General features: G+C 38.9%; 1 protein-coding gene across 1 annotated transcript in view; it reads left to right on the top strand.

Moving 5' to 3' along the window:
• DENND6A (DENN domain containing 6A) overlaps window positions 1-14,598 on the top strand; it is a 72,081-nt gene that overhangs the window by 51,246 nt on the left and 6,237 nt on the right. The window contains exons 12-14 of the mRNA XM_049861979.1: window positions 2,492-2,586; window positions 13,235-13,300; window positions 13,389-13,453. Of these exons, the coding sequence (XP_049717936.1) occupies window positions 2,492-2,586; window positions 13,235-13,300; window positions 13,389-13,453 (226 nt within the window). The remainder of the gene's footprint in view (window positions 1-2,491; window positions 2,587-13,234; window positions 13,301-13,388; window positions 13,454-14,598) is intronic.

The following is a 14,598-nucleotide window of genomic DNA, read 5'->3' as shown; positions in this document are numbered from 1 at the left end:
CAGTAGTTGTATCTTAGATGGTGCTTGCAAGCTTTTAAGACCTTAAGCACTAGTCACCAAACTAGGATGCAGAACATTGTCTTTATGAATTATGTTGTGTCAGTTGATGTAGGTGTCCTCGAAGCCCATGGTCCTTTGTCTTTGAGCCTAGGAACTTCATCCCATAAGGTGTTTGATTGTCTAAGAAGTTTCCTTGACTGTGCCCCTTGTGCGCACTATTGTCTGTATTAATAAATGAGGAGCACCTACGGTCATGTATGTAGAAATATCTACCACCAAACTTGTATCTGGCAATGGCTGTGCTCCCTTACACCTTCCCACACCTCTTGGCATATGTGTCTACCTATGTATCCACTCAAGTTGCTGTTTGTTAGTACTGTTGTTGCAGGATTGTCTATGCTATGGTAGTTACCATAGTTGTCCTTTATGCTTGTGTTCTTGTCGTTGTCCTCTCTTGCCTTGGTCATGTTGTGTTGACTTGTCTCATATTGTGCATTGCCTTTCCCTGCACCAGTATTACCACATGTTGCCTATCTATTTGGTAATTTTCCATCCCTCCTCTTCCCATCCCTGATAACCATCAAAGAATGTGTTTTTTTTTTTTTTTTTTGGTATGTAAACCTTTTGTTGTTTATAATAACAAACTCGTACAGTATTTGTTCTTTTGTGATTGACTTATTTAATTCAGCATAATGTCCTCCGGATTCGTCCACATTATGAAATGTTTTGCAGATTCGTCATTGTTCTTTATCATTGTGTAGTATTACATTGTGTGTATGTACACAGTTTGTGAATCCATTCATCTGTTTTTGAGTACTTAGGTTGTTTCCACCTTTTTGTTACTGTGAATGATGCTGCAGTGAACATGGGTGTGGATATGTCTATTCATGTCACAGATCTTATTTCTTTAGGGTGTATGCATAGGCGTGGAATTGCTGGATCATATGGTACTTCTATTTCTAGATTCTCTTGAGAAAATGCCATACCATTTTCCATAGTGGTTGTACCATTTTGCATTTCCACCAGCAATGCGTAAGAGTTCCAGTCTTCCCACAATCTGGCCAACATTCGTTATTTTCTGCTTTTTTGATTCATGCCATTATAGTCAGGTTGAGATAGTATCTTACTGTAGTTTTGATTTGCGTCTCTCATGAGTCGGAATCAACTTGACGGCGGTAGGTTTGGTTTGGGTTAATTGCTAATGATTGTGAGCATTTTTAGTAGGTCCCATTTATCTAGTTCATCTTCTGTTGTGTGTGCATTTTTTAATTAAGGTTGGTATCCTATTTATGCCATGAGGACCCTAGCATTGTTCCTGTTTTTTGCTCTATGATCTTTATAGTTTTAGGGTTGATATTCAGGTCTTTGATCCATTTTGAGTTAGTTTTTGTGTACGGTGTGAGGTGTGGGTCCTGTTTCATTTTTTTTACAGATAGATATCCATTTGTACCAGCACCATTTGTTGAATAGACTGTGTCTTCCCATTTAATGGCCTTTGGTCCTTTGTTGAAGATCAGCTGTCCATAAGTGGATAGATTTATGTCTGGACTCTCAGATCTGTACCATTGGTCTGTGTGTCTTTCATCGTACTGGTACCAGGCTGTTTTGACTACCACAGCTGTGTAGTAGGTTCTGAGGTCAGGTAGAGCTAGGATGCCTACTTTGTTCTTCTTCTTTGATATTGCTTTACTTATTTGGGGCCTCCTTCCATTCCATATAAAGTTAGTAATTAGTGTTGGGATTTGGATCAAGATTGCATTATATCGATATGTCAATTTGGGTAGTATTAGCATTTTCACAATGTTAAGTCTTCCTATCCAAGAGCATGGTATATTTTTCCATTTATGTAGGCCTCTTTTGATTTCTTGCAGTAGTGTTTTGTAGTTTTCTTTGTACATCAGGATGCTGAACTGTTTGTATTTCTACAAACAGACCACGATCTCACTTGTCAAAAAACTTACCTTTCATGCCTCACCGTGAATGTTGTCTCTTGGATGAGGCTGTCCTTCAGTCCCCTGGTAGATGCAAGTTTTCCTTTGTGATTATTGTACTTTTTATACTGCCTTTACTGTCTTCTGATTTCTGGCATTGTAATTTGGTATGTACACCGTTCTTTCTAGCCGGTGTGCAGTTGGAGGAACCATGTCTTTTTATCTTTATTTGCCTGGTGCTATTGGTACTGGCACACAGCTAAATGTAATGTATTGGTACTAGCACATAGTGGTGGTGCAATTGTTAAGCGTTTGGCTGCTCACCAAAAGATTGCAGTGTGAATCCACCAGCCAGTCCTTGGAAGCCCTATGGAGCAGTTCTACTCTGTCCTACAGGGTTGCTGTGAGTCAGAATCAACTTGATGGTAACTGTTTTTTTTTTTTTAATTGAGTGAAAAGATTATTTAACATTCACTCAAAACAAATGATAAACCATTCTTCACTGATGGAGCGTTCATCTTTTTCTCACTGTGTTTTTGTTTTGTCTTATTCTTATGTAGGCCCTCTGTCATATTAGGAGTAACCAACCCTTTTTTTGCTAAAACACTCCAGCACTGGCCACACATTATTCGAATAGGAGACCTTAAACCTGCAGGTAAAGTATAAACTCAGTATTATTTTCAGTGTGTAATCTGGCTGAGCAGATTTATTTCTTCCCCTTTGTTTTTATCCCTTTGTTACTTTTTAATTATCACATGTTGATGGCGACTTTCTTTTAGGCACCCTGAGTGAGGGCCTTTGAAGAAGAGCATAACTTCCCACTAAATTATGCTGGTTCCCATATGTGTAACCCAGCATATCCTTGTACCGAAAAATGCATTTACAATGTTACGAACCCCAAGTGAATTCTAATAGCATGAAACATCAAAAATTTGAGCTTTTTATTTATGCATTAGTCCAATAAAACAGGAATTTGCAATACTACTTGAGGAAAACCTTGTAGAAAGCTCAAATTATTCAAGATTTGGCACAAAATTCTTGGCTAGATCTGAGAACAAATATTATATCTCCGTGGCACTGGCCTGGATTAAGGAGTGGTCAAAAGATTGTGCTTTCCTTGAGAAAAAGGCATATACATATTTACATCTCATATAGAACCTTTCTCATGGTAGGGCTGAGTAATGAATTCTGAAGCTGGAAGTTTTGTTAGCCTAGATGACAGTTCAGTGGTACCGCTGACATTTCCCCTGAATTTTGCGTCAAAATAGTTGAGACACATGAGATATCTAAATCATTTTTTAATAACTTATGTTGTTTTTTAAAGGTTTCCCTCTAGTATACACAGGTGTTTCTAAAACTTTGTGTAGTAATGTGATTGTGCTCTGAGAGTTTCTACACATAGATTTAGATGTAGTCAAAGAATAACATTTCGAAACATACTGTTTATAAATATTGGATCCGATCTTACTCTGAAATCCTTAGAAGCCTTATGAAATAGAGGAAAGAGTGAAAAACTTCACCTTGGCAGTCAGAGCTTTGTGATTTTAGGCAGAACAGCCTTTTTAAGCCTCAAATTCTTTGTCTACTGGGAGGATTAACCATAGTGCCTGACATATGGCACTCTGTAAATGTCATAACGCCCCTACCATTTCACTAGTGCCCTGAGTGTCAGTCACTACAGTCTTAGCTGTGAGAGGCTTTTTTATTTTTTTTAAATCTTAGTTTAATCTTGACAGTTACATCACAATTTAGTCCTACTAATCTATACCATTTGTTTAATTGTAACATAGTAGAACGCCGTTTATTTTCTTTTCTCAGTGCAGGAACTTTTGCACAAAATCATTGGTAGAGTAACATGAATTAATATGTCTGCTTAACCTTTTAAGAAACTGCCAAACTAATTTCCCAAATTTGTTTACCATCTTACGTTCCCACCAGCAGTGTGTGAGAGTTCCTATTTTTTCATATCCTCACCAGCATACGGTCGCTTTGAGTCAGAATCGACTCGACGGCCGTGAGTTTGGTTTTTGTGGATCTTTTAATTATAGCCGTTCTACTGGCTGTAAAATGGGGTTTTTAATTTGTATTGCCTTGATGACTAATGATGTTGAGCATCTTTTCATCTACTTATTACTTATTCTATATCTTTGATGAAATGTCTATTTAAATCTTTTGCTTATTTTTAAATTAGGTTGTTTTCTTATTTTTGAGTTGTAAGAGATCTTTATATTCTGGACATCAGTCTGTTTTTTGCAAGTATTTTCTCCCATGATATAGCTTCTCTTTTCATTTTCTTAATGGTGTCTTTTGAAGGACAAGAATTTTTAACTTTGATGAAGTCCAGTTTATCAATTTTTTTTTTTTTTTTTTTTGCTTTATGGATTTTTCTTATGGTGTCATATCTAAGAATTTATTGCTTAACCCGAGGTCACAAAGATTTTCTTGTGTTTTTTTCCTAAGTTTTATAGTGTTAGCTTTTACACTATAATCCACTTTGAATTTTTTTTTTTTATGATGCAAGAGGCCCAAATCATCTTTTTGCATGTGGATATCCAGTTGTCCCAGCACTGTTTGTTGAAAAGACTATCCTTTCCCCGATTGAATTGCCTTGGCACCTTTGTTCAAAATTATCTCATCAGTGCAAGAGTTTATTTCTGGACATTTTTTTCTGTTCCATTGATCTATATGCCTGTCTTTACACCAGTGCCACACTGTCTTAATGACTATAGCTTTACAGTAAGTTTTGACTTCAGGAAGTGTAAGTCCTCTAACTTTGCTCTTTTTTCACAATTCCTTTGGCTGTTTGGGTTTTTTGCATTTCTGTATACATTTTAGCATCAACTTGACAGTTTCTGCAAAAAACCAGCTGGGATTTTGATAGGGATTGTGTTGAATCTGTAGAACTATATGGGGAGAATTGCCATTTTAAGAATTTTGAGTCTCGGGGGTCAGAAGCTGGCTGAATGGACACAAAAATAGAAAGTGGAGAGAAAGAGTGTGCTTTCTCATTAGGGGGAGAGCAACTAGGAGTACATAGCAAAGTATATATAAATTTTTGTATGAGAGACTGACTTGATTTGTAAACTTTCACTTAAAGCACGAAATAAAAAAAAAAAAGAATACTGAGTCTTTGAATCTATGAACATGAAGTATCTCTCCATTTATTTATATGTCCTTTAATTTTTTTTCTCAGCAGTGTTTTATAGTTTTCAGTGTACAAGTCTTTTACCTTCTTTGTGTAGCTTTTTCTCAAGTTTTTTATTCTTTGTGATGGCTACTGTGAATGAAATTGTTTTCTTCATTTTATTTTTGGATTTTTTAATTACCATTTTGTAGAAGTACAATTCATTTCTGTGTATTGATGGAAATACTATTTATTTTTTATATATTGGTTTTGTAACTTGTTTATTGGCTCTACAAGGTTTATTTTTGTTGTCGATTCTGTAGGATTTTCTATTTACAGAATCATGCCGTCTGCAAATAAAGAATTTTACCACTTCCTTTCATATCTGGATGCCATTCATTTCCTGTCTATCTCTCGATCTGTCTACTGCCCATCTACTTATCAGTCCATCTTGTCATCCATCCATCCATTTGCCTGAGTGGGCTGTCTAGAATATTCAGTATAATGGAGTAAAAGTGGTGAGAGCAGATACCCTTGCCTTGTTCCTTACCTTAGGGAAAAAGCATATGGTGTTTTACTATTAAATATAATGTTAGGTGTATTTTTTCTTTATAAATGTCCTTTATTAGGTTGGGGAAGTGCCCTTCTGTTCCTAGTTTGTTGGGAAATTTTATCATGAATAGTGTTGTATTTTTTAAAGTGCTTTGTATTAAGATGACCATGTGGTTTTATCTTTTAGTGATGTGGTATATCACATTAATTGATTTAGGGTGTTAAACCAACCTTAAATTTCTCAGATAAATCCCATTTGGTCATGTGTGTCTTAGTTATCAAGTATTGCTATAACAGAAATACCAGAAGTAGATGACTTTAACAAACAGATATTTATTTTCTCAGGAGCTAGAAGTTCAAATTCAGGGCATTGGCTCTAGGGGATAGGGGAAGGCTTTCTGTCAGTTCTCAGGGAAAGTCCTTGCTACTTCAGCTTCTGTTTCCTGCTTCCTCAGAGACCTCCATCTTCTCCCAACTCTGCTTGCTTAATCTGCTCATTTTATATTTTGTAAGAGATTGTCTCAAGATACACCCTACGCTAATCCTGCCTAATTAATATAACAAAGACAGCTCATTCCCAAATGGGATTATAACTACTGACATAGAGATTATGATTTACAGCACATGTTTTTGTGGGATACAGTTCAGTCCATAACATCCCACAGTTTGGCCACCCAAAATTCATGTCCTTCCCATATGCAAAACATATTTATTCTGTCACATCATCCCCAAAGTGTTGAAATCAACTCCAAGTCCCAAATCTCATCTTCTAAATCCCCTAAGTCAGATGTGGGTGAGACTTTAGGAGTATTCCATCCTGGGGCAAAATTCCTCTTCATCTATGAACCTGTGAAATCCAGAATACAAGTAATCCGCTTTCAAAGTACAATGATAGAACAGACACAAGGTAGACGTTTCCATTACAAATGGGAGAAATTGGAGAGAAAGAAGGAATAACAGGCACCAACCAAGTCTAAAACCCAACAGAACAAATTACATTAGCTCCGAAGTCTTAAAAATAATCCTGTTTTCTCTGAGGCCATCTGGGCAGTGGCCCCACCCTCCAGACTCTGGGTGTTGACCACATAGTCTGGAGGGTGGAGGCCCCTCAGCCCTAAGCTTCAGCTCTACCTTCCAGGCCCTCTGGATGGCAACTCTGTTCCCTTGGCTTTAGGTGGCCCCATTCTCCTAGTCCATCTGAGAGGCAATCCCACCCCCCAGCCCTGGCAGGCCCTCTTCTTCTGTCCCGTGGGCATGGCAGCCCTACCCCCTCGGCTTTGGGTGGAGGCCCCACCCCCTGGCGCACCTTAATGGCAGTACCACACTCTGGAACCTGGGAGGCTGTGGCCCCACCCTATGACATCCAGGAGACCATGGCCCCACCCTTTGAAACTAATAAGGCCCTTGCACCTTCCGACAGTTCTGCTGATCTCTGAGCTCCTGCAGGGATGGTCCTTTTCTTGGGGACAGCAGATGTTGCTCTTTTATCCTGTTCCTGGCCTGTAGAATTCAAGAGGTAGACAACGTTCTTTTTCTTTCAGTCTAAGCTGATGGGTTTTCTGCTGTGGTAGTTGGTTAGATCCATTAATCACAGGCTTAATCTCTTTAACAAAAGATTGAGTAGCCGTGTCCTTGGTGAACATTCTAGGACCCATGTCCTTAGTTTATACAGTGGAATTTTCCAGGTCTTTAAGTCCTGTTTTTATTTTGCACAGTTCATTTTTGAATCCATCTCTTTCACATTTTACTATGTGTGGCAAGGAGAAATTACACAACCTCTTTAAAATCTTGTTTAAAAATCTCATCCCGATATCCAAGTTCATCACTTAAAAATTCTACCTTCCACCAAACATTTGAACATAATTTAGACAAGTTTTTTGTCACTGCATAAAAAGCATCACCCTTTCTCCATTGTCCAATCACGTGTTCATCATTTTCTTTTAAAGCTTCACCAGAAGCACATTTAATGCCCACATTTCTAGCAACATTTTGTTGCTGGCACCGTATGTATTCTCTAAGACAATAGAGACTTTCTGTATAGCTCTCCTCACTTCCTTCTGAGCCCTCACAGAATTGCCTTTGATGTCCACAATTGTACAAACAGTCTCTTTAAGGCAATCTAGGCCTTTACTGTTAGACACTTTAAAACTTTTCCAGCCCCCACCCATTACCCAATTCCAAAACCACTTCCACATTGTAGGTATTCATTAGAGCAGCACCCCTACTTCTTGGTATCCAATTGTTTTAGTCATCTAGTGCTGCTATAACAGAAATACCACGAGTGGGTGGCTTTGAGAAACAAATTTTTTTCCTCACAGTTTAGGAGGCTAGGAGTCAGAATTCAGGGCTCCAGCTCAAGGGGAAGGCTTTCTCTGTCTTTCACCTCTTGGGGAAGGTCCTTGCCTGTTCAGATTCTGTTTCCTGGTTTCTTGGAGACCTCCATGTGCTGGATATCAAGTCTTCCCCGATCTCTCCTTGTTTAATCTGCTCATTTTATATCTTGTAAGAGATTGACTCTAGACACACCCTACATTAATTCTACCTCATTAACATAACCAAGACGGCCCTTCCCAAATGGGATTATAACCACAGGCATAGAGGTTAGGATTTACAGCACGTATTTTGGGGGGACACAATTCAGTCTGTAACAGTGTGTGATCCTTCTTTATGTTGCTAGATTTGGTTTGCTAATATTTTGTTGAGCATTTTTACATCTGTATTCATGAAGGGTATTGGCCTGTAGTTTCTTTTCTTGTGATGTCTTAGTTAGTTAATACTCTTGTTGCCCGGAGAATCTTCTTCAGGCAGGTGAAGTTATCATTTAAAAGTAGGACCAAGGGATGATAGGGGGCAACTCTTAAGTTTATTTTTCAGAATGAGAATGAAGGCATATAAAGAATATTAATTACACTCTTTTTTAAGCAGCTTAGAGGAGAAGTGTCGTGTTCTCTTATTTCTCTCACCATTTTATTTGGACCATTTCATTTGGTGTCACTCTTTCTGCAGGCTAGATGGTGTCATATGGAAGCATTATGCTTTAGAGACCCTTAAGTATATTCTGGTCAGTGAAGAGTGGTTCTAAAGAATGTCATTTTCCTTGCTTTGGTCATTTGTTCAGATAGTAGAGTGGTTAGCATGTTGTATACAAGGGCACTAGGGGTATTTCAGTGATTTTGGGTTATCCAGTGCCGTCGAGTCGATTCCGACTCATAGCAACCCTATAGGACAGAGTAGAATTGCCCCACAGAGTTTCCAAGGAGCGCCTGGCGGATTTTGGGTTAGACCTGTAATAACTGTTCCTGAGGTGGGTAAGTCTTACGTGAGTAGACTTCTTAACAGAGGTACAAAATCGTGTTAAATTTCGTATACTTATGATACTTTCCCCACTTACCTTTTAACTTACGAGTCTTTGCTATGTAACATGGGGTGTTTTTCTGCCCATTGAGCTGAAGACCAGGGTCACTGCATATGCTGCCCAAGTCGTGAACCACAGCAGCCCTGCCTAGGACCCTGGCTTTGAAGTTTCAAGATAGTCTGAGAGGGTCAGTAAAACTGTGGAAAAACATCTTCTATGGGTTCTTCAGGGAAGGCCCAGCAAAACTGGGCTTTTGCCCTGCTGGGCCCAGAAATGCATTGCTTTCCTAAGAACATTCAGTTTTAACCCCGTAGAGAAAGGGTGATTTCTCATGACAGAAAAGGCTTACTTTTTCTAGATTGGACCTAGTTTTATTTCAGCCAAGTCCTGTTAAACTGAGAAATGCAATATTAGGCTAATGGGTACTTAGTACTCCTCAAAGAGAACATAATTTCACCTGTGTATATTAGATCAAATTATGAACTGATAATTCCTGACTAGAAATTGTGTATAGTGATTTCAGGACACGAAAGGTAAAATACTTGGCCTAGGTTTAGAAGACTCTTTAGTAAATATGCATAGGTACATTCACGATAGCTCTTAATTCGTAATGTTGGACCTCTCTCTCGTGTGCCATGTATATAACAGACACTGAGTAAGTGGTTTTTTAATTAAATCTCTATAGTTACAGGACTCGAGTTTGTTTTCTGGCATTCCTGTTCTTTTTCCAGAGCTATCTGACATCCATTTTACTTTTTTGTAATAGATATATATCTTTCTGATTTTCTTGATATGCATTACATGTTTCAGAAAAGAATTGAGATAGCTAGTGCTGGACATGACACAGTGGTTAAAGTGCTGGGTTGCTAACTGAAAGGTTGACAGTTTGAACCCACCAGCTACAGTCTGCATCCGTAAAGATTTACAGCCATGGAAACCCTATGGGGCAGTTGTATTCTGTCCTGTAGGGTCACCATGAGTTGGAATTAGGCTCGATGGCGGTGGGTTAGGACTGGCGGTCACTGTGGGTCTTAGACCTGATGAGGACCACTGAATCAGAGGGGCTGTGTGGATGAAGATTGCTGTACAAGTTGTTCTTGTCTTTTTCCTTTGAAAAAAGAGATGAGTCACTATATATCTTCACGGAACCCTGGTGGCGTAGTGATTAAGAGCTCGGCTGCTAACCAGTAGGTTGGCAGTTCAAATCCACCAGACGCTTCTTGGAAACCCTATGGGGCAGTTGTGCCCTGTCCTATAGGGTGGCTATGGGTCGGAACCAACTTGACGGCTGTAACAACAACAACAGTCTGTCTTCATTAAGGCCACGTACTTATTGCATATAAAGAATGTATGAACCCCACTGTTGAATTACGCTCTTCCCTGATATTCATTTCCTTTCGCACAGTGAGCTTCAGGAAGTAGTATGTTGATAAACAGCATTTGTTGGTAGAAGAGTTACAAGTTCTTTTTTGACTTGGAGTAGGAAGGAGCAAAATAAACACATAAATACTTAGAATTATTCAAACCATTGTGGTTTTGACAGTTGACGTTCTTTGGTTTCTTGGCATCAGAAGCAAATGTACAACTTGAGTTTAGTTATCTGTATAGTTAAATATGTATTAGTAGTACATTTTAATAAGGGGAAAAAGCTTTACAGATTCTCCGATGATCGGCCACCCCAGCTCTGGAAAGCAGAACCACAAATAAGATGAGAGGCATTCTCAAAAGAATTAGTATATTGGAATAAACCAAAAAGACCAAACTCACTGCCGTCTAGTCAATTCTGACTCATAGCGACCCTATAGGACAGACTAGAACTGCCCCATAGGGTTTCCAAGGAGCGCCTGGTGGATTTGAACTGCCAACCTTTTGGTTAGCAGCTGTAGCACTTAACCACTATACTACCAGGGTTTCCAGTATATTGGAATAGATAGGATAAATTGACAAAGTAAAACTGTGGGGTTGTGATTCAGAAACATTACAGAAACCTGAGTGTTTCTGGACTCTTTCCTTCTTTCACCTACTCTGTCCCCAAAGCCTGTTGAGACTTTGTCTCCTCAGCAGAGCTCAGTAGCTCCCTCTCTTCTCTTTGCCTGCTGCACGTGCCTTGTTTGAGGTTCTGTTGCTACCTCACAGCAGTACTCTACAATGCATGCATTTCATCTTCTAGTCTTTTCTCTCTTACACCTCAGCCTTCTTTGGGCCACCAGAGTGATTGTGTTAAAATGCAGATTTGATAATGTTATCTTACTCTCCTCATCTGATGCTCCCAGGGCTCCCTTCCCCCCATTGCTTTCAGCCTCTCAGTTGCCTTATATGGCAGACACCTTTGTAGTTCCTCTTACTCTGACCCCTGAATACTTCTCTGGTTTCATTTTTTGCCCCTCTCAGCATACCCTCCATTCTTACCCTTATAGTGTGCTGGCTAAGAGTTATACTCTCAACTCATGATTAGGTAGGAACCTTAGCGGGGCAGTGAGTTTATGTTAATGGGGGAGGAGCAACTCAGAAAAGGAGGGTGAGAATGTAGTCAGTGTCATGGAATTGTACGTAGAAACTTGAATTGGTGTATGTTTTGCTGTGTATTATTCTTAACAAAAAATAACAAATTAAAAAAAAAAGAATGATGACTTTGGAGTTCAACTGCCCTATTTCATATCCGGCCCCCGCCCCCTCCCCCGTGTTATCCGGGTGTCCTAGGACAAGTCACTCCTCTGTGTCTAGTTAGAGCCACTAGAGCTAACACCATGTCTGAGCTGACTTTGACCAGTCAGAGTGAATAACAACGGTCAACAGTTGGTACCGATGTACACCAGGTGAATACAGTGTTCCGTCCGTGCCTTCGTTCCTTCATCTGTGAGATGGGAATGAGAAAACATACTTCTGTGGTGAAAATTAGATGTGATAATTTATGTAGTGTGCACAGACCAGACGGGCATAGAGTAAGTATTCAGTAAATGGTGGCTGTTAACTATTCCAGCATTATCTCCAACTCTTTAGGCAACATGTTGTTCATTCTTCAGAGTTTAACTCTTTTACCTCTTTTTCCCATGAATAAATTTTTATTTCTCTTACCCTGTTGCCATCAAGTCGATTGGATTCCAACTCATAGTGACCCTATAGGACAGAGTAGAACTGCCCCATAGGGTTTCCAAGGAATGGCTGGTGGATTTGAACTGCTGACCCTTTGGTTAGCAGCCAAGCTTTTAACCACTGTGCCACCAGGGCTCCATATACCTACCATGCATCATTAATTTAGAATTCAACTTCTGTAAAAATAGAGTCTAATTAAAGCAGTTACGTCTTTGCCAAAGTTGCAGTGTAATCAGGTATGGATAAAGGAAAAAATACTGGTGATAAGACTTCAAAATTAAAAGTTTATAAAAAAATATCTGTTTACTGTGGTGCCTGCTCTTAAAATTTTTTAACAATACCAAAGTATATAAAATTGCCAGTAAAAATGCTCCCTGATCCTATAACCCCGCCCTCACAAAACAGCAGTTAGATCTGTGTGATGATTTAAATAAAGGTATTTTGTAAACTTAGAAGGTTGAATTAGGTGATCTCTGATTGCCTTTCAGTTCTTAGGCTCTCTTAGTCCTCTTATGCAAAAAGAAAAAGGGCCAGGAAGGGAGAGAAAAAGAAATTCTGTTGAATTTAATGTGTCTGTGACATTTTCAAGTGTTCATCTTGAAGCATTTTTCTGCCCATCATAAATAAAGGTTGCTGAGGTTTGGCTTCTCTTGAGCTGAAGACCAGGGCCACTGCAGATGCAGCCTGTCCTTCAGGGGCCCTGGTTTGTGGCTGAGGCCTGTGCTTTTGGCACACACCATCGCCACCTGGTGGTTGTGTCTGTGTCTGCGTTCAGAAGCAGAGTTTGGGGACTGCATCTTTATACTCACTTAGGAATTGCTTTCTGTTCCATTTACTTGTAAAGAGTATATTATTCATATCTGACACGTATTTGGCATATAGATCTTAAACTACACTTTGAGAAAAGGGGAAAAAATTAAATGGTAAATGTAAATGAAAGATCAAGTATCCTATTTATTTTATATAATTTGCATGAATTGTTTCTCTGCTGCTGTAGTAATCTAATGCTCCCTTTATCCGGTTTTAAGAAATGAAGTCTTAAATGTTAATTGATGTTTAAAAGAATGCTTCAGCTGTAAATAACAACCCTGGTTAAGTAATGAAGTACATAGTCATAAAATTTCAGTTTTGTGTTATATATAATTAAAATAACTGTAAGAATCTTTATATTTCCTTCAGGTGAAATTCCTAAACAGGTCAAAGTGAAAAAATTGAAAAACCTAAAGACTCTGGATTCTAAACCGGGTATTGGCTTTTATTAATTTTTAAATATATACTTGTATGGCTATTTAGGTTTTTCTGTTTATCTTATTTTCTTCTTTTCACTTCCTAGGAGTTTATACTTCTTATAAGCCATATCTAAACAGAGATGAAGAGATTATAAAACAGTTACAGAAGGTAATTACTTGTTCATAGTATTAATTTAAATTTCCTTGTTCAGGTATGCAATGTCCGGTTGAACAGTATGTCTGTAGATAGTAATGTGAAGTATTATTTCTGTTTTGAACCAAAGCTTGGTACAAATCAGGAGACTAAAGTAGCAGCAATTGTGGGATAGAAATAAGGGGCTTTAGCTACAAACCAGTGCCAATCTTCCTAGAAACTTGGCAGTTACAGTGAAAAGCCATAGACTGCCATGAGGAGGGGCTAGGGGAATAGTCAGCATGTTCGGAAAGCTGTAAATAGTCTTAATACAGCAAATATAAAATATAATCTTCATTGTGGACTGATATGTGTAAATATGGGATGAATGAAGTTGACTAATTTAGAGATTCAGGTTTTGCTCTAAGGATTCTTTTCATGGGATACTGCATAATGAACTTTATCTTAAAGTTGTGCCTATAGAAACTAGTTAGACATCGGGACTGAACTACAGGACATGAAAGCTATGGACTATAGTCTCAGAGGACATCTAGGTCAATTGGCAAAACACAGGTCATAAGGATTAAGTTCTACATCCTAGCCTAGTGAGTAGCATCTGGGGTTTTAAAAGCTTTCAAATGGCCATCTAAGAAGCAACTATTGGTCTTTTCCTGCCTGGAGCAAAGGAGAATGAAGAAAACTGAAGATTCAAGGGACAAATTGGTCCAAAAGACTAATGCCCCACATGAACCACAGCCTTCTCTAACCTGAGACCAGAAGAGCTAGAAGTTGCCTGGCTACCACTACCAACCACTCTGACCAGGATCACAGTTAGAATGAGTAAAAAATGTAAAACTAAATTAAAAAAAAAAAAAACAAACCAGACTTACTGATCTGAAAGAGACTTAGAGGAACCCCCGAGACTATTGCCTTAAGACCACCTTCCAACTTGAAACTGTAGACACTCCCGGAGGCCACCTTTCAGCCAAGTAATAGACAGGGCTATAAAATAAACAATGATACCTGTAAGGAATGTACTCCTTAGAACAGTCGACTATAGGAGACCAAAAGGGCAACATTTGCCCAAAACCAAAGATGAGAAGACAGAGGGAAGGGAAGCCTGACTGATGGGAATGGGGAACCCAGGGAGGAAATTAGGAGAGAGTTAACACATTGAGGGG

Source organism: Elephas maximus, chromosome 20 (genome assembly GCF_024166365.1).
Source record: "Elephas maximus indicus isolate mEleMax1 chromosome 20, mEleMax1 primary haplotype, whole genome shotgun sequence".
NCBI lineage: Eukaryota > Metazoa > Chordata > Mammalia > Proboscidea > Elephantidae > Elephas > Elephas maximus.
The sequence above is the reverse complement of the archived record's forward strand: the minus strand, read 5'-3'. Positions and strand labels throughout refer to the sequence as shown.